General features: G+C 46.2%; 1 protein-coding gene across 3 annotated transcripts in view; it reads left to right on the top strand.

Annotated features, from left to right (window-relative positions):
- The window catches only part of bicc1a (BicC family RNA binding protein 1a), a 182,022-nt gene that overhangs the window by 116,338 nt on the left and 41,383 nt on the right, over window positions 1-24,301 (top strand). For all 3 annotated transcript variants that reach the window (XM_060933407.1, XM_060933406.1, XM_060933408.1), the window contains exons 4-9: window positions 2,604-2,683; window positions 8,794-8,952; window positions 9,943-9,996; window positions 10,585-10,770; window positions 13,663-13,932; window positions 21,669-21,800. In XM_060933407.1, coding sequence (XP_060789390.1) covers window positions 2,604-2,683; window positions 8,794-8,952; window positions 9,943-9,996; window positions 10,585-10,770; window positions 13,663-13,932; window positions 21,669-21,800 — 881 coding nt within the window. The remainder of the gene's footprint in view (window positions 1-2,603; window positions 2,684-8,793; window positions 8,953-9,942; window positions 9,997-10,584; window positions 10,771-13,662; window positions 13,933-21,668; window positions 21,801-24,301) is intronic.

Here is a 24,301-nt window from a genome sequence, read left to right as displayed (position 1 = left end):
AAGGGAGGGGGGGAAGAGGGAGAAAGTGCAGGGGGTAGAAAGGGAGAGGGGGAAGAGGGAGAAAGTGCAGGATGAAGAAAGGGGGTAGAAAGGGAGAGGAGGAAGAGGGAGAAAGTGAGGGCGGAAGAAAGGGGGGTAGAAAGGGAGAGGGGGAAGAGGGAGAAAGTGAGGGAGGAAGAAAGGGGGTAGAAAAGGGAGGGGGAAGAGGGAGAAAGTGAGGGCAGAAGAAAGGGGCAGAAGAAAGGGGAGGGGGAAAGAGGGAGAAAGTGCAGGAGGAAGAAAGGGGGTAGAAAGGGAGGAGGGGAAGAGGGAGAAAGTGCAGGGGGTAGAAAGGGAGAGGGGGGAAGAGGGAGAAAGTGCAGGATGAAGAAAGGGGGTAGAAAGGGAGAGGAGGAAGAGGGAGAAAGTGAGGGCGGAAGAAAGGGGGGTAGAAAGGGAGAGGGGGAAGAGGGAGAAAGTGAGGGCGGAAGAAAGGGGGTAGAAGAAAGGGGAGGGGGAAGAGGGAGAAAGTGCAGGAGGAAGAAAAGGGGGGAGAGGGAGAAAGTGCAGGAGGAAGAAAGGGGGGAGAGGGAGAAAGAGGAGGGATAGGAAGAAAGTGAGGGAGGGGGGAATAGGGAGAAAGTGAGGGAGGGGGAAGAGGGAGAAATTGAGGGAGGGTAGAAAGGGGAGGGGGAAGAGGGAGAAAGTGAGGGAGTTAGATAAGGGGTAGAAAGGGGAGGGAGAAAGTGAGGGGGGAAGAGGGAGGAAGAGAGGGGGTAGAAAGGGGAGGGGGGAAGAGGGAGAAATTGAGGGAGGGTAGAAAGGGGAGGGGGAAGAGGGAGAAAGTGAGGGAGGTAGAAAGGGGAGGGGGAAGAGGGAGAAAGTGAGGGAGGTAGAAAGGGGAGGGGGAAGAGGGAGAAAGTGAGGGAGGTAGAAAGGGGAGGGGGAAGAGGGAGAAATTGAGGGAGTTAGATGGGGGTAGAAAGGGAGGTGGAAGAAAGGGGGTAGAAGAAAGGGGAGGGGGAAGAGGGAGAAAGTGAGGGAGGAAGAAAGGGGGTGGGAAGAGGGAGAAATTGAGGGAGGAAGAAAGGGGGTAGAAAGGGGAGGGGGAAGAGGGAGAAATTGAGGGAGGGTAGAAAGGGGAGGGAGAATTGAGGGAAGAGGGAGAAATTGAGGGAGGGTAGAAAGGGGAGGGGGAAGAGGGAGAAATTGAGGGAGGGTAGAAAGGGGAGGGGGGAAGAGGGAGAAAGTGAGGGAGGTAGAAAGGGGAGGGGGAAGAGGGAGAAAGTGATGGAGTTAGATGGGGTAGAAAGGGGAGGTGGAAGAGGGAGAAAGTGAGGGTGAAGAAAGGGGGTAGAAGAAAGGGGGGGAAGTGAGAGATGGGGAAGAGGGAGAAAGTGAGGGAGGAAGAAAGGGGGTGGGAAGAAGGAGAAATTGAGGGAGGAAGAAAGGGGGTAGAAAGGGGAGGGGGAAGAGGGAGAAAGTGAGGGAGTTAGATGGGGGGTAGAAAGGGGAGGGAGAAAGTGAGGGTGGAAGAAAGGGGAGGGGGGAAGGGGATAAGGAGAGGGGGAGGGACGAAGAAGGGGGAGAGGGAGGGAGAAAGGGAGGAAGAAAGGGGGAAGAGGGGAAAAGGAGCAAAAGGGAAGGGAAGAGGGAGAAAGTGAGGGGGACAGAGAAGGAGAGGGAAAGAGGGAGGAAGAAGGGGGAGAGGAAGGGAAGAGGGAGCAAGAGAGGGGGAAGAGGGAGAGGGAGGAAGAGAGGATGAAGAGGGAGAGAGGGGGAGGAAGAAAGGGGGGAGGGATGGAGAAAGTGAGCAAGGAGAAAGGGAGAAGGAGAGGGGGAGGAGAGTGGGTGGGAGAGGGGAGAGAGTGGGTGGGACGGAGGGGGGAGAAAGGGAGAAGGAGAGGGGGAGGAAGAGGGGATGAAGAGGGAGAGAGGGAGGAAGAGAGGATGAAGAGGGAGAGAGGGGGAGGAAGAAAGTAAGGAAGGAGAAAGGGAAGAGGGAGAAGGAGAGGGGAAGAGAGTGGGTGGGATGGAGGGGGGAGAAAGGAGAAGGAGAGGGGAAGTGGGAGAGAGAGGGAGGGGGAGAGGGGGAGAGGGAGGGGGAGAGGGAGGGGGAAAGGGAGAAAGAGGGGTAGGGAGAAAGAAAGGGGGGGGGAGAGAGAGGGAGAAAGAGAGCTGTCTTAAAGAGGCTTCTGACTCGTACCTGAACATTTGTGTATTAAATTTTTTATAGTCAGAGATTTTATGGAACACACACACACACACCTTTGTGAGGGAGTGAAGGGAATGAGTGTGTGTGAATGAGTGAGTGAGAGGGATAGAAAAGTCATTAAAGGCAGTAATTTATTTTTACTTTCTCTATAAACTCCTACACTTTGAGTTTATGGAACCACACACACACACACGTGTATATATCAGTACCCCCAAACAAAATTGTATGTTTGTCTGTGTACCTGTGTGCGCATGCATGATTCTGCATGGTTTTGCATGAACGTGTGTGTGTTCTGGTTTTACTGTTAAACAGGTTAAAACATTTTTCTAGTCATTGGTCTTTTCACATCCATCCAATCTGTTCATCCTCTACATCTTTAATGCCGTGTGTATGTTTATACTATCCTCAGACCCTCACATTAAGGTCAGTGGAAGGAGAGATGACGTGAGAGAAGCGAAAGAAAGGATCCTGTCTGTTCTAGACACAAAGGTAAGGAGCACAACAATTCCTTATTGATTTAAAGTCTACAGGCCAGGGCGTGGCACAGTGATGCAGCGGGTGCAAAAGTCACGGTGGAGCCAGGAATATTGGAAGCATGTTGGGATGCCAGTTAATTACAAACTTGTTTTTGGAAATATTGCCCAGTGCCTGAAAGCAGCCACCATTGTTTGTGTGCCAGAGCATTCTTCTTCAGCAAGTCTGATTGATTTCAGGCAGCTGCACTCACCTACATCATCACCGAGTGATTTCAGAGGTTGGTTCTGGGTCATCTCCAAGCCTCTTTAACCCTGAAGATGGTCATAGCTCTTAGGATGCTGTTTTGAGGGACTTTTGTAGCTCCTCCTTCAGGGTTGGTCCTCTACTAGGATGAGAACCATGTAAGATGGTCCATAGGTGCCAAAGAAAGTAACTGGACTTGCTTGAAATCCTTGAAGACATTTCACCTCTCATCTGAAAGGCTTCTTCAGTTCTGTCTGACTAGTGGGGAGTTTCAGGTATTTATCCTCTAGTGGACCAAAAGCAACCCTAGGGAGTCATTGACATCACATGGGTCGTTGACCCTCTCAGCCATCCTGCAGGTGTTGGGGTCACTGGTTTTGGTCCACAAGAGGGATAAATACCTGGAACTCCCTACTAGTCAGACAGAACTGAAGAAGCCTTTCAGATGGGAGGTGAAACGTCTTCAAGGATTTCAAGCAAGTCCAGTTGCCGCCTTTAGCACCTGCAGATTACGATGACCTGGATGACTGAGAACCTTCAGACATGCAAGATGGTGATGAGTGAAACACAAGTCAGTGCAGCACCAGCATTCGCCATTTTTTAAAAATGTGTGTAAAATGTTAGCCGCGCAAACAGCGCTTAATGTTAGCATTAAATAATGGAAAACAATGCGGACAGTAAAGTCCAGACTTCTTGTTGTTGTATGTCGTGCAGAAGTGACAGCACTATACCAACCTTCGGCCAGCTTATGTCACTACGTTACAGGCATTTAGCAGATGCTCTTATGCAGAGCACTGTACAAGACCCTGACATACCCACAGCAGTGGGTAGCCTGAGGAGCAATTGGGGTTTAGGTGCCGCTTCAGCCATTCCTGCTGGTCCAGGGAAACAAATCGGCAACCTTTTGGTCCCAAAGTTGTTTCTCTAATCTTTAGGCCATGGCTTCTCATCACTTCAGCAGTCCTACTGGCAATGCAAACAAACTGGAAGGGCACTCTTACCCCTTTTCCACCAAATCAGTTCCAGGGCTGGTTTGGGGCTGGTGCTGGTTCACAACTCGTTCAACTTGCGAACCAGCTGAGAACCAGTTTGCTTTTCCATAGCTTGGGGTGCTAAGGGGAGCCACGTCAGTTACGTCGCTGTATTAGGGATGGGACATGATTTTCGAATAGTCGAATATGCGTGACGAGTTCGAATAATGAATAGTAATTTCGAATGCTGTTTTGGCTTACGTTACATTCCACTAAAAAAAAAATGAGCGCGGAAAGGCGTTTCCTTGTTCCGAACATACTCTGTTGCATTAATTCGGCCAGAGGGTGCCGCTATCGTACAGTAAAGGTAGTCAAAGTAACAGAAGAATTGCAATTTGCAACATGCTGTGCGATGCAGAGATGCAGCGAGGTAGCAAAAGTTCCGTATGGTCCTCATTTACTTTGATAAATGAAAATGAAGTGGAATGCAACATCTGTCAGGTAAAGCTGGCATACCACAGATCAACCACCACCATGCACAACCACCTGAAAGCGAGACATCCAGTAGAAGTGACTTCGGGCCAACAGTCAGTTGCCGCTTTCATGGTGAGGTCATCTAAGTTGAATGCCGCCCGTGCCGAAAAAATATCAACTCTCCTCACTAAGATGATAGCTAAAGATATGCTGCCTGTTAGCTTTGTGGAAGGAGAAGGCTTTCGAGAGTTGATGAACTTTCTTGAGCCTGAATACAGAGTTCCATGTCGAAAAACAATCACTAGCAGGCTGGAAAAACTTCGTGATGAAAATGCAAGCATCCTACAAAGGAAATTAGCGAATGCCCATAAAGTGTCCATAACTACAGATTCGTGGACGGCGCTGACAACGGAATCCTATGTCACCATCACCTGCCATTACATGCTAGACTGGGAGATGCAGAGTGCTGTTCTGCAGACCAAAGCCATGCCCGAGAGACATACGGCTGAGAATCTCGCAAATGTACTGTCTAACGCGAGGGACCACTGGGGTCTCACTGGAAAAGTCATCGCGTGCGTGCATGATAACGCCAGTAACATGGTTCTAGCCAATTCCGACGCCGGGCTGGGGTGGGACTCGCAGCCTTGTTTTGCACACACTCTTCAACTGGCTACAAACGACGGTTTCAAACTGCAAAACATAAACCACGTCGTAAAAGCTGCCAATCGTCTGGTGTCTCACTTCCATCATAGCACGGTGGCAGCAGAAGCTCTGAAGCAAAAGCAACAGCTCCTAAACGTGCCTGCACACAAGTTAGTGCAAAGCTGCCGGACGAGATGGAATTCGATACATGACATGTTCGAGCGCTTGTTAGAACAGATGGGCTGTGTGCGCTGTCTTGTCAGACAGAAATGTCACCAAATTATCGGATGCGCGCACCCTGGAATTGGCCGATGATAGCTGGGGTGTGATGGAGGAAATTTTGCCTGTGCTGTACTCACTCAAATGCGCCACCACTGCGTTATGTGGAGAGTCGAATGTGTCGCTCTCTATGATTTTTCCAGTGGTTGCAAACCTACTGTCCAAACATCTCAAAGAACTCCCAGAAGAATCTTCCAAAGTCACCGATTTCAAAAAAGCGGTGTCTGCCTCATTGAAAGAGCGCCTTGCACCTGAAAATGCCAGCAGCGCACGCAAGGTTGCATACATTGCCTCATTTTTGGATCCCAGACACAAACACCTGAGGTTCGCAACTGACGAGGTGAGAAACACAGTGCAGGCCGAGGTGAGAAACCTTCTGTCCATGGCAGATGATGAAGAGGCCGGAGAGGCGGCGGAATCGCATGAACCGAAACATTCCCGAAAGGATGGCCAATTAACAACAGCAATTGCCGTCATATTTGGCGAGGATTACAGCACAGAGAGGGCAACATGCGTGACTGAATTGACTCAGTACTGCCAGGATACATGCCCACCGCTCCACACTGACCCAATGACATGGTGGAAAGACAATCAACAGAAATACCCTCGCCTGGCAAAGTTGGCCAGCGCTTACCTGTGTGTGCCTGCAACGTCCGTGCCATCGGAGCGTGTGTTCTCCGCAGCCGGTCTAATTGTCAATAGGCTGCGTACCCGTCTCCATCCCGACCACGTCGACATGTTAATTTTTTTGAACAAAAATATGTCTTAAGTTTATTCTGCTCTGACTGTTCGAATGCTTTCATTATCGTTTCCTAAACGGGCAGTTTCACCCGCGGTTCCTTCTAACAGACGAAAATAGTCGTGGCTGCATAGAAATGTACAATAAAATTGGAAGCCTATATTATTGTTTGATACTGTAGGCTATGTGAGGTGAATGGAAGTTTGTTTTTTGATGACTCATTAAACCGTTACCACTTTCACCCTGTCTGTCATGTGTGTGCGCGTTTGGGTGGGGCGGGCGGGGTTCTGTCGATTTTCGAATCGAATTTCGAATATCTTTTAGCGAATTTCGAATAGTGTTTTTGATCAAAAGTCACATCCCTACGCTGTATACGTCAGTTACGTCGCTACGTTTGCATAAACCTTGGCACGAATATCGAAGCAAAAACAGCACAGAAGAAACAGCAACAACAATAATAATGGATGACTTCGCGTTTGTACAGCTGCTGCTTCTCATCGCTTAAAAATGATCTTTTGCGGTCTTGTTATTGTTGTTGGTCTTCACAACTCCGCCCCCCCACTGACATAAGCGGTTCTTTCCTCTGGCCCAGCAGAGAGTTGGTGCGAGCCTGGAACCGGCTTTTCTGGCCCCAGAGCCAGTTCTTTGTCAGTGGAAACAGAAAACCCGGTTCCAAACTAAGTACTGGCCCCGAACCAGCCCTGGAACTGCTTTGGTGGAAAAGGGGCATCAGTAGGTTAGAGTGCGTACCTCCGCCAAGCCACATGTAATCAAAATCAAATCACTTGAATGGAGGATAATGCTAACGCTGTCCACCAAATTTCATCCAAATCTGCTCACTACTTTTTGAGTTGCATTGGGAACAGACCAAAAAAAATCCTGGATCCACATACAGATCTGGATTTGCATCAACATCTAATCAATGGTTCCTTGGCCCATGGCTCACATTTCCTCCAAATTTCATCAAAATATGTTCACTACTTTTTGAATTATGTTGGGAACAGACAAACAAACGGTGGCAAAACCATAATCTTCAACATTACATACCATTTAGCAGACCTCTTATCCAGAGCAACGTACAATGAGTGTAAAAGTCAGATACATGAAGCACTGACATTCTAGACAACAAAGTTCTAGTGCTAACTGAACAAGTGACAGCAATACCTAATGTAATAATCTGTTGGAGTACCAATACTCAAACAGCCAAGGAAACAAACCAACCATACAAAGTACAACTAAGAGAACTCAAAACCACTAACCCCAGGCTAGACTGTACACAGCCTGGGTTGGTCTAGACCGATACACAGTGGGCAGGGAAGAATGGGAGAGGTGCAACTTGAAGAGCTGTGTCTTCAGTCTGTGCTTGAAGGTGGTCAGGGAGTCAGCAGTTCTGAACTCAATGGGGAGGTCATTCCACCAACAGGGAGCCAGGACAGACAGCCGTCTTGAGCAGGCTGGGCAGGAGCGGAGAAGAAGAGGGGCTAGGCGACCAGTAGTAGCGGAGCGTAGGGATCTGGCTGGTGTGTAGGGGCAGAACAGATACTGGAGGTATGCTGGCACTAAGCCCTTGAGAGCCTAGTAAGCTAGGGTTAGTCCAGTGTCTTAAATTTGATGCGAGATGCGATAGGTAGCCAGTGCAGATCGGCAAGCAGAGGGGTGACATGGGAAGAACGAGGGAGGTTGTAGACCAGGTGAGCTGCAGGGGTCTGATAGCAGAAGTTGGAAGGCCAACAAGGAGAGTGTTACAGTGGTCCAAGTGGGAGAGGATCAGCGCTTGGACCAGGAGCGGAGTAGAGTAGGTGGTAAGAAAAGGGCGGATCCTTCGGATGTTGTAGAGGAGGAATCTACACGTCCGGGTCACTGCAGTGATGCTCGCTGAAGAAGTGTCGTCAAATGCAATCCCTCGATTCTTCGCACTGGATGAAGACGTCCCCCAGGGAGATGACATTGTCCAGGGGTGGAGAGGATAGAGCAGGAATGTAGATTACCTCTGTCTTGCCTGGGTTGAACACAGCTGGCGGAGGTGTAAAAAAAAAAAAACTTGAAAGTATGTAGTTCTCAGGGGAGGTCCCTAATGGGTAGTTCCTAAAACTGTTTTGCCCGAAAGCACCTTATATCTCCAGGTCCAAAGTGGAGTGTGTTTCCTCAGTGTTCCTGAGGATCCACATCTCAAAGGATCTCTCTTGGTCCACCAACATATCTGTTCTTGTCAAGAAGGCACTAGTGATGCATACTTTCTAAGAACACTAAAGAAAGCTCAGCTGTCATCAAAGATCTTGGTGAACTTCTATCGAGAGCATACTGACCCACTGGTGCAAACTGTCCAATACACTGGCTCCCAGCTCCCCCACATTGAGGACATCCATCAGAAGTGATGTTTGCAGAGGGCAACATCAAGGACCTCTTAGACCTCAACCATAGACCTCCCGACCTCTCAAACAACTGTCCTCAGGGAGGCGCTACAGAAACCTTAGCACTCGTACCAGGAGGCTGAGGAACAGCTTTTTCCCTGCAGTAGTTTCTCTACTGAACACACGCTGTTGCACTAAAACACACTTGACTTACACATTGTGTATTATACTACACGTTGTACTGTATCTGTGTACATTCTGCATTTCATGGTTTAAGGACTTGTCCGACAATAATAAAGTTGAATCTAATCTAAAGTCCTCAGGGGCAGTGACCTGAGTGACACAGGTTTATATGTCAAATAATCAAATCCATGTGACAAATAAAACCGTTTGCTGAAGCTTGTGACGTTTTGACCCCTGCAGAGTAAACGTGTGACACTGAAGATGGACGTGTCCCACACGGAGCACTCGCACGTGATCGGGAAGGGAGGGAACAACATCAAACGTGTGATGGAGGAGACAGGCTGCCACATCCACTTCCCCGACTCCAACAGGAACAGCCAGGGGGAGAAGAGCAACCAGGTACAGTAGACCCCCCACCTATTCGCGAATTCACATATTCGCGGGATTTTATATAGAACATATCTCCTATACATTCGCGGAAATCTCAGCGATTCGCGGTCATTTGCGGCGAACATATCGAATGTTTACGCACTGCTACATTCTCGGAGCCGAATGCTCGCTCGCTATTGGCTGAAGTTTGAATGGCGGGCTGCTGCTCATTGGCTGATACGAATGAGCGCATTGTACAGTACAGTCTCGCGGTTCCCGTAGTTCAGACTTGTTCACGTGTTGTGCGTTCTTGGTATTTTTGAATAATTTTTACGCCCTACAATGGCTCCTAAACGCTCTGCATCTTCTAAGGCTCCTGCCAAGGAACCTAAGCGCCAGAAGAAGGTAATGACGCTGCAGGAGAAGGTAGGACTTCTCGATATACTAAAGGAAGGGAAGAGTTTTGCGGCAGTGGCTCGTCACTACGGCATCAACGAGAGTACCGTGTGCTACATAAAGAGCAGTTTTATGGGGGGGGTTACAAGTATTCGCGATTTTGGCTTATTCGCGGCCATGTTCGGTCCCTAACCCCCGCGAATACTGAGGGCTTACTGTATATGGTGCACGCACACTGAGACGTACAAACAGACACAAACAGTGTGTGTTAAAGTATGTGGATTAACAGATTACCTGTCTTTCTCTTTTACATATTACTCTTTCTGTCTTGCATTTTCTCTCCCTCCCTCCCCCTTTTCTGTCTGTTTCTGTCTATCTGTCCCCTTCTGTCTGTCTACCTTACCTGTCTGTCTCTCTCTCCCCCCCCTTCCTGTCTGTCTCTCTCCCTCCCCCCCTTCCTGTCTGTCTCTCTCCTTACCTGCCTCTATCTGTCTGTCTCTCTCCCTCTTTCTCTCTCTCGATGCCTGCCTCTGTGTCTGTCTGTCTTTCTCTCTCCCCTTATTTGTCTCCCCCCTCCGCTTCTCTCTCTCTCTCTCTCTCTCTCTCTCTCTCTCTCTCTCTCAGGTGTCTATAGCAGGGCAGCCAGCAGGAGTGGAAACAGCCAGGGCGAAAATCCGGGTAATGTTTATATTGTGTTAGCTCTTTCTGTGCTTCCCCCTGGTGGTCTTTAAAGGAACTACAGCACCATAACATTTAATTACTTACCTCGATTATGTCACTTTTTCCTCTATTGCCAGTGCTATCGATTATCAGTCCTTTTTTTTTTCTATTCCTCTTATTGTCAGGTTCATTATATCATCATTATTATGATAATTAGTTATACCTCAGCATTGTTGAATTATCCGGTCTGATTGGCTGATGGTCAACGAAATTAAATGGTTAAAAATCACGATGGTGTTCTTTTTATTTTATTTATTTATTTATTTATTTATTTTTTAAGTGTTCGCATTGTAAAATGATTTTGATATAAGAAGAATAACACACTTCTGGGTGACGTGTTATAGAAAAGGTCGAGTGTAACAGCTTTCCGACTCATCGTTTATTATTTTCCTGTAACAGCACATCCCAGAGTTTAATTTCTTACATCCTGTAATATTAGAACCAGGGATGATTCCAGTGCATCAGGATGAAGAGACGTAACGTTGGATATGTCATTACCCCTCTCTCTCTCTCTCTCTCTCTCTCTCTCTCTCTCTCTCTCTGTAGGAGTTGATGTCATTGGTGTTGATGTTTGAGTGCGGGGGATTTGTCGAGTCCCTTGATCTCGGCTCTCCAGTCATCCAGCACATCGCACAATCTTGTGGCGTCACCATTACCTGCAAACCACCCTCCCATATCTACAGCAGCACCGCCGTTGTCCGTGGCAACCAAAGCAATGCCGCAGCAGTCAAGGTGTGACAAATAAATGTTTTGATACAAGTTTCACATGTAACGTGACCCTGTATCGTATACATAGTCGGCTGATGTGCCAATACGATCGAGATGCACTTCTCCAGTTGTTTCATTTTGTTCACTTGTCAAATGTGTCTTGAGTTTAAAAAAAAAAATCTCTGTTTGTGAGCAAAACCTCCACCCAAAAAAACCTATTTGTATTGTGAAACTGTCTATCATTGTATGAAGATATATTTCATATCGTCACTTCACAGACCGCAAAACGTTTCATCAAATAGTTTCCATTGTTATGAAAATGAACACCAGAATGCTAGCGGTCACATGGCTTTGTTTGAAAAAACAATGTGGCAATCATTATGACTTATGATAAGGATTTGGGACTCGGGGATCCTGGCAGATGAGACGAGTGAAGGGAGCGGAGTATACAGCCAGCTTTTAGTGTGTTTCGAGGCGGAGAGAAAAACTGGGTCACTGTGGTAAGGTCATGTGGTAGGGATTATGACTTGTGGCTTCATGTGTAGCTGCCAGCAATTCCACTACATCATTTTAGAAAGAAGGAAGAAAATACTGTCAACGTGTGTAGATTAATTAAGCCGAAGTGTTTTTCGTTTCGTGACATTACATATCCCCAACCTCAAGGCATCGTGTCCTCTGCCCTGCTCACTAGTGGCAGGGATGAGAATTTTCCGCCAATTGGCGGATTTCCGACTTTTTCAGACCAAAATGATCGTTTTTGAGATCGATGTAAATCCGTTGAGAAATTTTTTGGGGGGGGGTTATGATTAACGATCTGTGGTCACCTTATAACGCAGACATCCCAAGTGTCCCGGGAGTCTCCTGCATATTGATAGAAGCAAGCAAGAGCGTGCGCGCGCAACGTTAAGGTCTGCATCACGCATCTTAGAATGTGCGCGCGCGAGGGGGTGCGCGAGGGAGACTGTGTGCAGTGTTGCCAGATACTGCTGACGCTTTCCAGCCCAAAATATGTTCAAAACCCGCCAAAATGCACTTAAAACCACCCAATCTGGCAACACCACCTGTGTGCCTGTTCATGTAGCGCATGCCAGACAAAGAGCATCTTGATTGGGTTACTCAGCAAAATAAGCCAATCAGCTTTCAGTGTGGGCGGGCTTTTATCTCTTTTCTCGAGGACCGGAGTTTTCAGTTGAGTCAGTGCAGCCTACAGGATCGGCATGGCAGAGAGAGAGCGTGCCCCAAAAAATATATGTCAATTACATGTCATCTTTTATAAATGGGGTTAGCTTATCTAATGTAGCATGTTGGGGAGAATCATAGTATCATATCTATATTTCTGATGAAATTTTAAGTATGATAGCATGTATAACTCTCCTACTTATTGCTCATTTCATGGGGGGGTAATTGTTGGCCTGTGCCGTGCGGGAGCGTCTGCCCAAATTTTTTAGGCTGAGATGAACTTATAGTTTTTGATTTAAAAAAAAAAAAAAATTCCAATATGTAATGCCCATTGTACATGCCTGTTCTTTAATTCAAACTCACCATCTCGATCTTCAAATTGACCATATGGTATCTGCATTACATTACACAGCATCCTGTCCAGATAAAACCTAGTTAGTCCACACAACAGTTGAAAGGGAAGTGATGAGTGATGTTGAATGTTGCCTGTTTAATATGCAAGAGCTCCTGCTACCATGATAACATCAGAAGAAAGCTTAAGAGAATTATATGAGAGAACTTTTTTTTCCTGGTTTGCACTTCATTTTAAAGGATTAGAGGATTCAAAGACATGAATAGCAAAAATGCAGAAATATAATACTGTAGAGCTCGTTTATATTAAAAGGTGCGTTTGATTTTTTTTGAAATCATCAAATGTGAATTGATTAAAAACAAGTCTCTTGTACCATATTAATCATTTTCACCTGGGAGTCCACCAAGAAGGGGAATTTATTTCCAAATAAATTGCAAATGTTTGCTGATAAAATTAATGGTTTTGGGGTAAAAAAAAAAAAAATAGCCAAAAATCATTAGCCCCCCGGGCCCCGCCCCGGTTTTTTCAGACTTTTAAAATATTTTTCATTCTCATCCCTGTAGTGGGCAAACGGTTTACTAACATCGACGGTTTAGCCGCAACGACTTCTCCACCTGAAAATGACTCGTTAACTCATCTGTTCATAAGGCAGCTCCTTATGAGCTCCCACATCCTTGACGTTCTGATTTCTGCATTCAAACCAAAAACGATTTGGGTTCTCTCAAGGGGAGTGAAGGTGCTTCCACTTTTGACCTGTGATTTTTCATAAACCTTGCTTCGTAGAATATAATGAGTGGGTGGGGCTGTGCTGGTTTGTCAGTAGGTGCTGATTATCGTTCACACTGTTAGCAACATAACACCAACGTTAATGGGACAAAAACTAAACTCGACCACACCAGACTCTCTAGCTGATCTCAGTGCAGCATGAACCTGCTGTATCTTTACAAACTTTCTGCACAGAATCCCAAAGAATCTCAAATGACTCTCGTGCCTTAGATTTAGAAAAACTACAGCATCTTAGATTTTTTTTTTTATTAAATTTTTTTGAAGACTTTTTTTTTTAAACCTCCAAAATCAGCTGCACCTTTAAACCATTTTAACTTGCACATAAAATATTCATGTTTTTGGTTAAAAGTAAAATAAAAATGATCAATGTCAAATATTTTAGATTTGAATGCTGATTTTTTTTTTTTAATTTAAAAAAAGCTGTTTTTTGATTAGCGATATTTTATTTATTTATTTTTAAAATTTGGATATTTTCTAAAATATTTAATGTATGAAAAAGTTAATGTCATACACAATGAAGCAGCATATATTGATGTTTTTGCAGACTTTAGTACTCCAGTGATTTTTTTTTTTTTTTTTTTGTGTGTGTGTGTGTGTAGCGTGGTGCGGCTCTGCTGCTGGATCACCTGGCTGGTTCCATGTCTGGCTCCGTAACGATCAGCACTCACCTGGACATCGCGCCTCAGCACCACCTGAGCCTTCTGGGCCGAAACGCCGCCAACCTCAAACACATCAGCCAGCGCACCGGCGCCCACATCCACTTCCCCGACCCCAGCACACCCTCACACACTCACACTCACACACGCCGCTCCAGCGTCTACATTCAGGGCAGCATCGATGCGGTGTGTGACGCCAGGCAGCAGCTCATGGTACACGTGTATATATACACACACACACACACACACACACACACACACAGAATCCATCATTGCTCTAGTGCTTTTTATTAAAAAGCACTGTTCTGCCAGGAAGAACAGTGTCACAAAGACGTCAAATTCCGTTTCCTTCGAATGGCACAGAATGAGAGGGGAAAAAAGAAACGGTGGTGTCCTGGAGCTGAACTTTGCTAACCATATGAATCTGGGAACCTTGAAAGTGTGTGAGCAAATAAAATAACACAGGAAGACTGTGGCGTCCATTTAAGGAAAATGGAGGATTGGCTCACTCTTTCCTGAACGGAACATTTTATGAAAATTTAAAACGGTGTGCTGTAAGGATGTGGACTCGCCTTTTGTAGCAGTGAGACAAAACTTAAAGACCACTGAATGAATTTAAAGTCCATACTTTACTGGAAACTGGCTTAATCATATGGACTGTGATTGAATTGAAAAATTTGGCGGGGGGGGACAGACAGAGAGAGAGACAGTGAGTGAGAGACAGACAGACATGCAGATGGGGAGACAGAGACATGCAGACACAGAGAGAGAGACTGAGAGAGACACACACTGACAGACATGCAGATGGAGAGAGGGAGAGACAGACACATGCAGACGGGAGAGACGGGGAGAGACGCAGACTGAGGGAGAAGAAGAGACAGGGAGGGAGACTGGGGGAGAGAGAGGGGGCGGAGACTGGGGAGAGGCGCAGACTGAGGGAGGGGGTGCGGGCGGATGGAGGGGGGAGGGGCATGGAGGCGGAGGGGGGCGCGGGCGGAGGGAGGGAGGCAGAGAGGGGCGCGGGCGGAGGGAGGGAGAGGCGGGGGGAGAGAGAGGGGTGCAGACGGAGGGAGACGGGCGCAGGCGGTGGGAGAGGGGCACGGACGGGCACGCACGCAGAGGGACTGGCACGCAGACGGAGAGGGAGGGAGGGGCACGGGCGGAGGGAGACAGACAGAGAGTGAGGGAGGGATGGGCACGCAGGCGGGGAGGGAGGGAGAGAGAGACGGGCATGCACACAGGCAGGCGGGGTGGGCATGCACGCGGGCGGGCACGCAGGGAGGGAGACTGGCACACAGGCGGGGCGGGCACATGGGGAGGGAGACTGGCACGCACGCAGGTGGGGCGGGCACACGGTGAGGGAGACTGGCACGCACGCAGGCGGGGCGGGCGGGCACACGGGGAGGGAGACTGGCAGGCACGCAGGTGGGGAGGGAGGGACGGGCACGCACGCAGACGTGGAGGGAGGGACGGATGGGCATGCACGCACGCAGGCGGGGAGGGAGGGACGGCACGCACACAGGCGGGGAAGGAGGGAGAGACGGGCATGCACGCAGACGGGCAGGGAGGGAGAGAGAGACGGGCACGCATGCACACGGGCAGGGAGGGACGGGCAAGCACGCACGCAGACAGGGATGGAGGGAGAGAGAGACTGGCACGCACGCCCACAGGTGGGGAGAGAGAGACGGGCACGCACGCAGGCGGGGAGGGAGAGACGGGCACGCACGCAGGCGGGGAGGGAGAGACGGGCACGCACGCAGGCGGGGAGGGAGAGACGGGCGGGGAAGGAGGGGCGGACGGGCACGGAGGGGGAGGGAGAGACGGGGAGGGACAGACGGAGAGGGAGAGAGAGATATTCAGGGTTATTCCAGTAGGAAAAATGGGCAATTGTAAGGATCTGAATGACTTTATCAAGGGCCAAACTGTAATGGGTAGATGATTGGGTCTGAGCGTCTCCAAAATGGCACATCTTGTAGGATGTTCCCGGTATGCAGTGGTTACTACCGAACAAAAGTGCTCCAAGGATCCAAAGGACAACCGGCGACAAGATCATGGGTGTCGAAGGTTCATTGATCTGCTTGGGGCATGAAGGCTAGTCCACATGGTCCAGTCCCACAGGGTCCAGTCCCACAGTAGAGCTACTGTAGCACAAACCGCTACAAATGATAATGCTAACTAAAACAGAAAGATACGATTGTGGTCCGTGTATCGCTTTACCGAATAGCTTTTTAGTTTGCGTGCCATTTATATTGATAGATTAGAATCTTATCTCTTTTTAACACAAGTTAAAGTTTTTCCAGTTTCCTTGCCAACTTTTTTTTAAAGAATTAATTCAAATTAAAACTCTTATCAGGCACGAGCATGCAGGATGCTGTAACCGTCTGTGTTCTGGTTTCATTCTGCCATTTTCTTCTCCTTTTGATTTCACACCCTTTAATTTTTTTTTTTTAATTTCCTGGCTGCTCTTTCACTTCCTTTCCCACTCCCTGAAACGCTCGTTTTCTTTTATCAGCATTTTTGTTTGGTGATCTTTTTTTGGGGGGAGGGGGCTTGAGAGAGTCCCTAGATGACTCTGCTTGGATTTTTGCTCCAAGAAGCAGATGGCTTCTGCAGTCCTGCCAATAGTCCATAAAGTGTAGGCTGAAGAGACACGTGATACTCTTCGACTTGAATATTTAAACCAGAATGAGCTTCACCTGGTGAATTTATCTCGAATCGCAGCAGGAACCCTCACTCGGTCGCTCCTGTCGAGAGTGCACGTGGAGAAAAAGCTCGGAGGTTTAAGCAGGCAAATTAGACGGGCAGATGTTTGTGGGTGTGAGAGAACGCAGGGCTGAAATGACAGAGTATCTGTTTCCCTGCGGCGCTGCGCGGTTCTGCTGCGCTTCTGCAACTGCAGCATATTTTCGTGCCGATCGAGCCGAATGAGAAACACACATGCTGTTATTTCCATGTCAAGAAAGACTGTGAGATTGGAGTTTTAAGGATTAGAGATCTGTAATCAGGCAGATGAAAGTATGCGTGTGGTCTGGAGAGGACGGCTAATCCTGGTGAAGTACGGTGATGAAACACCTTAGAGGAAAATAATCCACAACAGCATTGTGTCATAGAGCAGAGCCACTGTTACCATGCTGAAGTGGATTATTTTCCATTAACGGCACATCCTGAAGTGTGTTGTTATTAAAATTCTCTAATCACAGAAAATTTTTTCATTTTAGATTTCATTCTTTAAAGGGATAGTTCGGGATTTTTGACATGAATCTGTATGGCATCCCCATCAATAGTGTCGTGCAAACACACTGACTTACCCCTGACAGCATCCTGCGAGTCCAGTTCTTGTCCAGTTTTGGTCCAGACGAAAGTAGTCCGGCAAGTTTGTTGGGGTCACGAAAGTAAAACGTTTTTCGTCTCAAAACAGTACGTGTTCAAAAGAGTGATATATTTGCATCACAAAACCGTTGTCAAATAAAAAGTCAGACCTCGAAATCGCTTGGGACTATTTTCTCTCCCTTCTTATCACCGCGCGCTGCCGCCAGGTGACAGCCACGGCTGTTTCATTCATTGTTTTAGTGATGGGAATTTCGACTCTTTTTCGGGAGCCGGCTCTTTTGGCTCTTCTTACTATAAGGAGCCGGCTCTTTCGGCTCCCAAACGGCTCCTGAGATTTTATTTTTGATTTAATTGCTGCAATTAACTAGTTAATTAATTACATTATTATTTATATTTTATCAATAGGATGTTTTCCATTTTATTTTTTAGTTTTTGTAGCCGGCGGCACGGTGGTGTAGTGGTTAGCACTGTCGCCTCACAGCAAGAAGGTCCTGGGTTCGAGCCCCGTGGCCGGCGAGGGCCTTTCTGTGCGGAGTTTGCATGTTCTCCCCGTGTCCGCGTGGGTTTCCTCCGGGTGCTCCGGTTTCCCCCACAGTCCAAAGACATGCAGGTTAGGTTAACTGGTGACTCTAAATTGACCGTAGGTGTGAATGTGAGTGTGAATGGTTGTCTGTGTCTCCGTGTCAGCCCTGTGATGACCTGGCGACTTGTCCAGGGTGTACCCTGCCTTTCGCCCGTAGTCAGCTGGGATAGGCTCCAGCTTGCCTGCGACCCTGTAGAAGGATAAAGCGGCTAGAGATAATGAGATGAGATGAGTTTTTGTAGCCATTGTAAAGCTTTGTAAAGTATAGACCCTTTTCAGTCACGTGACCTTCGTAAACGCGACCACCATTTTGGACATGTAGCGGACTTCGGCTCAAATTGGTTTGAATGCGCGGAAGGCGACAAACGGAGAACATACAAGAAAAAGGAGCGAGATGCAGAAAACACCTTCGCTATCCAGCGACGTAGGGCATTTACAGGGCGAGCAGAGGGAGAAATAACAGTAACGACACATTAGCAACGCCGTACAGAAATAACGGTTTATGGCACAGACCCTTTCGGTTCTCGCTCATCTAGCTGCTACAATGACTGCTTAGACTGCAACAATAATACCTAACACACATTTAAGTATCCGTCGTAAAGACGTGAAACTCGTCGAGTGACGAGTGTGTTCATTGATAAGCTAACACAATCTAAAAGTAGACATACCATCACACTGCCCTGGCGCTGTGTACAGTTTACCTTCTACGGTTTGTGCACTCACTATTTGCCATTACTTTCTCCAACCGTTGTTACAGATTACAGGGAACGGCCTGGATTTAAGAGACAAATACATGTTCCTCTTGTTTTGAACACTTATTTGTAGGCATTGCTTAATTTGTAAAGTGGGAGGTCCCGGAGCGCAGAGGATGAAAAAAAGGGGGGGGAGGGGGGCACTGCGCTGCGCTTCTGGGCATGTTTTGTAATAACACTGCAAATTAAGTTCATCTGCAGATATTTTGTGGATGTTGTTTCATGAGAGAAATCACCAACAAGACAGATATCAAAATCAGACATTAACACTAAATAAACTTGCATTTTTTTATTTAATTATTTGGGTTTTTTTTTTTGTTACATAGTCAAAAGAGGTGTCGGATCACCGGATCCAGTGTAAATAGCTGCCGGAGCCAACGCCCGAGGTTCCGGAGCACGCTCCGGCTTGCTCCCCCTCAAATTAAGCGCTGTTTGTAGGACACTGCCTCTGATCTGTCCTACAGTCTACCAACAGCAAAGGAACACAACGCTAGCTAATGTCGTTAGCTAATAGCTACTACAGAAGAACAAAGAGGTTACAATGGGTTATTTTAACCTATTTGGTTACACACTCGCCGCCACAGAATGTTAACAGCAATGTAATGCCTTTTCTGGCTAATTTTATTCGTCTTACCTCCAACAAAGTGGTCACTACACAAGCGCTGGTATGCTGAGGGCTGCCAATCTGTTAATGGCCGCTATCCATCTTCTCCGTCGGGATCCGATAAAATGATAACCCTTGCCTTGTTTGTTGATGGTTACGACATCCAGGTGCACAACAATATAGTGGCATGATGGAAGTCTTGCTGAAAATAAACACTTTCTTTGCTGCCGTTCCTCAATGTTGGCTGTGGTAAACTACTGGTAGTACACGTCCAAAATGGCGGCCGCGTTTGTCGTGACGTCACGTGAAAAGGGTCTTTTTATTACCAATTAATAAATTATTTTCTCACAAACATAATGCAAAACTGTGTTATATTACCAATATAAAATACACAGAAGACATCAACTGTTTATCCTTTATGGCTTTATTTCACACTCGACCTTGAACAAAATGCCACAAAATAAATTATGAAGTATAAATCAGGCCTAAGAAACTATGAAGCAAAGTTGGAAATTATTTTAACAAACACAGAACAATGTGCAACAAAACATGTGGCACCTTGAGCGCATGGAAAAAGAGAAAAAAAGTGCCGCACTCTGCTCCACCAGTAATGAGAAGCCGCTGGAACAGCAAATATGCTCCTGTTATAATGACTGCTGTCTCGTTGTATACCGCAGATTAATCTGGCCATGCCAAGGCGGTTGCCGACCGAACCTGTCAATTTATGAGCAACAATTTATATCATGAGCTTTAGGAATTCACGGCAACAAAACAATGATCATGGTTGTCAAATAGACAGTCATCCTTCAGCTGAGCTGAACACTCTCTCTCTCTCTCTCTCTCTCTCTCTCTCTCTCTCTCTCTCTCTGAGGCACCTAAGGACAAAAAACTAATTCGGCTCCCACCGAAGAGCCGGCTCCCGTCGTTCACTTCAAAGAGCCGGCTCTTTGAACCGGATCGTTCGCGACCGACACATCACTACATTGTTTACTGCTAGCAAAGTTAGCGACAACATGTCTGACTACGACGGTGAAATGTGTGCGGCGATTCAGCCACATCTTTGTTGCTACAGCCTGGATAGTCGCAAGTGCGCACCATTTTCACAAATATATTATTGTATAGGTTATAGAAGGTGATAAATTTGTCGCTGTTCTTGCTCTCAAATTAGCTTGTTAGCGCCGCTGATCTGAACTCCTAATCACTGCCAAACAATGGGAAAGGTGTCGATTCCTGCGCAGATGTCAACATGACAGCGCGCAGTGATACCGAGGGAGAGAAAATAGTGCCAAGCGATTTCGAGGTCTGACTTTTTATTTGGCAACGGTTTTGTGATGCAAATATATCACTCTTTTGAACACATATACTGTTTTGAGACGAAAAACGTTTTACTTTCGTGACCCCAACAAACTTGCCGGACTACTTTCGTCTGGACCAAAACTGGACAAGAACTGGACTCGCAGGATGCTGTCAGGGGTAAGTCAGTACAGTATGTTTGCACGACACTATTGATGGGGATGCCATACAGATTCATGTCAAAAATCCCGAACTATCCCTTTAAAGCTAGACGGCCTTTCAATTTCATAAAATCTGTGAAATTTAGTTCGCTCTGAAATTTGGTCATTGTGAGATGTTTATTTCTGTAACATCTCACAAAATATCAGGCCATTCTGTAGCTGGGAAGTTATTTAATTTGAGGGGATTAAAGCAAATAATGTGCGTGAAATCGCTCACTTCGTGCAGTCAAGCAGACAGAGGAATTCCATGCGTGTTTGTGCGCATGCGCAGGTTTACCTTTGACCGTGCACTAACAGTTCCATCATTCTGTCGCTAACCGAACAGCTGATCACACCAAGGTGCTCACTGACCGCCGATATTTATTAGTTTGGTCTTGTGTTTCCTTCCCTTCATATATAACGTAACGTCTTTTTTCTTCTCGCTTTCCATTACCGTAGTCGGTCTTTCACGTTTCATTTGCACACTCACGTCCTCCATGTTTCTCTCCTGTTTCACATTTGTATCCCACAATGCCTTGTGCGAACGGGGAAAGCCCACCACGTCATGCATGACGTCGTATCTTGAATTGCGTCATGGTGAAGCAGGAAAAAATAGCGGAGAATTTAGGGCCACATGGAGATAAGTTAATTAATTGTTCTGTTTTTTAAAAAACTAAAAATTGGAAGTCTGTGATTCGAATTCAGTAGCTTTCGGTCCACTAAACAAAAATAACCGAGTGTCGTGGAAAATTCTTTTCATGACCTAAACATGGAAAAATCTGAACGCGCATTTGCCTGCCATTGTGAACAAGCTGTTACTATAGAAACAGGAACACATTCAGCCAAGCGCCATTCAACACCTTCTGACCAATCATATTTGAGAATTCAGCAGCGTTTTATAAATTAGATTCTATACATTTACCTGTTGAAGTCATACCGCAGCCCGAGTGTCTTGGCTAAAACATTGTAAGTACTGTAACGCTTTGAGGGGCGGAGCCAAGTGGACGGCTGTCGAAGGATAAGGGGCGGGGCTGAGAGAGAACATTTTGTCTGTGGAAAGTCTGCGTCTGAACAGCACAAAGTAAAAGATCGATCATATGTTTAGCACAGAAACAACATTTGATGTGTTATGTGGATGTGTGCCGTGATACTGTACTAACACCATTTTGTGTATGTGTGTGAGATAGGGCTGCTTGCCACTAGTTTTAATGTTCGACATTAAGGAGGAGGCTGATATCGAACCCCAGTGCATCGCGACTCTTATGGAGCAGCTAGACGTCTTCATCAGCATTAAACCCAAACCCAAACAACCCAGCAAGGTGACACACACACATCAGAGGAGAAATACACACTGAGGCAGCGTTCACAGTGCAAGGCTTAAAGTGCTGATGACACGTTTTTGACGTCTTTGGCGATGTTTTATAACATAAAAAGTAATTCCCGATGATCCATATATTAATTCACGAAGGCGCCTATTTTACAAGTTATGATAAAAAACGCGGCTATCTGGGCAAATTTGACGGGGATGCAGCACCCAGGAGACGGAGGAGGAGGAGGAGGAGCTATATGACGTCAGCGAAAGAACCTTCCTCCTAACTTACCAGTTTGTTGTTGATGCGGCGGGTGTTCAGTTTATCATTATTAGTATTTTTATTAGACATTATTATACATTTTATATATGAAGAGTTCAGATGCAAAACCCTCTAACTCCACTTGACCACTTTTTGAGAAAAAGGCCATTTTTTATCAGGCCTTTGTATTTAAGTATAGAAACCTAGATTAATTTGAAATCACAAGGTTATTAGTTAGGGAAAACACTGTGTTAATCTCGCAAATGTTACTTCAGCAAAATTACTGTTTTTAACAAATATTTTCTTTCTTTTGCGTCAAAACCAGCTAAATCCATAGGTTCTTTTTGTGCAAAAACCTCTAAATCCATTTTTTCCTTACAGACATGGGTAAGTGTTACAAAATCACCAGAGATACAACTGGAAACATTGAAAATTAGTCTGCCACACATATAGGGTGGTTGTAATAGTGATGGTGGTGTGGTTGGCACATTCATAGCAAAGTTAATGGACCTATGATCATGAGATAATCGTGTCATGTTTTTAAGCAATACCTAAATAAATACCAACACTCCTCTTCATAAATGAAGGCAAAAGGCCTGTCATGTCAACATTTAAGAAATTCGAAATCCACACAGTTTAAACAACGCCAATAGGTTTATTTACTTCACATCAGCAGACTTTTGCTTTCCAAGCAAATGATACAAAGTACTAAACCAAATAAAATACGTTGGAATAATACTGAAGTGCAATAAAAACCTGGTGTAAACAACATGAAAATCTTAACACAAATACATGTACAGTAAATGCAACAAGCAATATTCTGCCAAGAAGGGCAAGTTTAAGTTAGTAACATTAACAACATTGACACAATAACTGTGATGATGATAATAATAATAATAATAATAAAGCATAATACGGCATAATATTCAAGTGAGACAGAAGTATAGCGTCCTGTTCAACCTTATCTTTGGACGTGTATAACTGTTTTTTGAAGTAAGCCAGGTCGATCTGAGTTAAGCTTACCGCGGCGCACATCAAGCTGTTGTGATGGCAGACTATTCCATTTTCAACATTTTCGCCGCTATATCGCTTCATTTTCGCTAAATAGCGACCATGATTTTCCACAACACGACGTTTCCTCCGCCCATTCACTGTCTGGAGGACAGGTTCATTCATGCCATCGTAATTCATGTCGGTATTAGCTGCCATTTCGCAAAAATCTTCCTGTGAATAAAGTTTTCCTGACGAAACTTTGTTTACAAACGTTATGGCACGCGAGTCCAGGTCACGTTCTGATTGGTTGTTGAAAGTAGAGGCTTTTGCTGCTAAAGTGAAGTGGCGTTTAGAGGTTTTTGATACTAAACCGATATTTTAGACAAGACGGGGAGTGGTTTTTATGTAATTTTTTTACAAAAATATTTCAGTTACATATACTAGATGTAGACAGGATTCACACAACATCATTTAACTCATTTTTCACAGAGATGGCGTTTAGGGGGTTTTGCATCTGAACTCTTCATATATATTATGCCTTCGCGTTGTGTTGCCGGCTTTTGCTCCAAAACCCACAAGGATGGGGTAAGTTTATTCAAGTTTCCCAGAGATCCCGAGCTGCATGCGAAGTGGGTGAAGCAAGTCAGGCGCACTCGTGACAAGTGGGAGCCCTCACCAACATCCGTCCTGTGCTCTGAACACTTCGATTTGGATTGTTTTGACACCCTTCCCAGCTTAAAGGAATCTCTTGGGTGTTCAGTTCAGCACAAACGTGTGTTACTACCATCAGCAGTGCCTACACAGTGTTGCCAGATTGGGAGGTTTCCCGCCCAGTTGGGCGGTTTCAAGTGCATTTTAATGGGTTTTGAACATATTTTGGGCTGGAAAGCGTCAGCAGTATCTGTTGCCAGATACTGCTAACGTTTTCCAGCCCAAAATATGTTCAAAACCCACCAAAATGCACTTGAAACCGCCCAACTGGGCGGGAAACCTCCCAATCTGGCAACACTGCCAGTATTCCGGAGGGGGTCTACTAGTAGCTATGCCGGATCCAAAGACAGTCCTCCTGTCAGAACATGTGTTGTGAAACGACATAAGATAAAGGTACGTAGAGCTATAGATTCTACATGATAATCATAAATGTAATCATAAAGTCGGCGTGATATCAGTCATGTATTTGCTTGTGAAAGCTTGCGGCTTTCATGTAACTGCCGCCTAGCAACGAGAGGCAAAGAGTAAAGAGGGTAGACTATCAT

The sequence above is a fragment of the Neoarius graeffei genome, chromosome 11 (genome assembly GCF_027579695.1).
Source record: "Neoarius graeffei isolate fNeoGra1 chromosome 11, fNeoGra1.pri, whole genome shotgun sequence".
NCBI classification, from domain to species: Eukaryota; Metazoa; Chordata; class Actinopteri; order Siluriformes; family Ariidae; genus Neoarius; species Neoarius graeffei.
The sequence above is the reverse complement of the archived record's forward strand: the minus strand, read 5'-3'. Positions and strand labels throughout refer to the sequence as shown.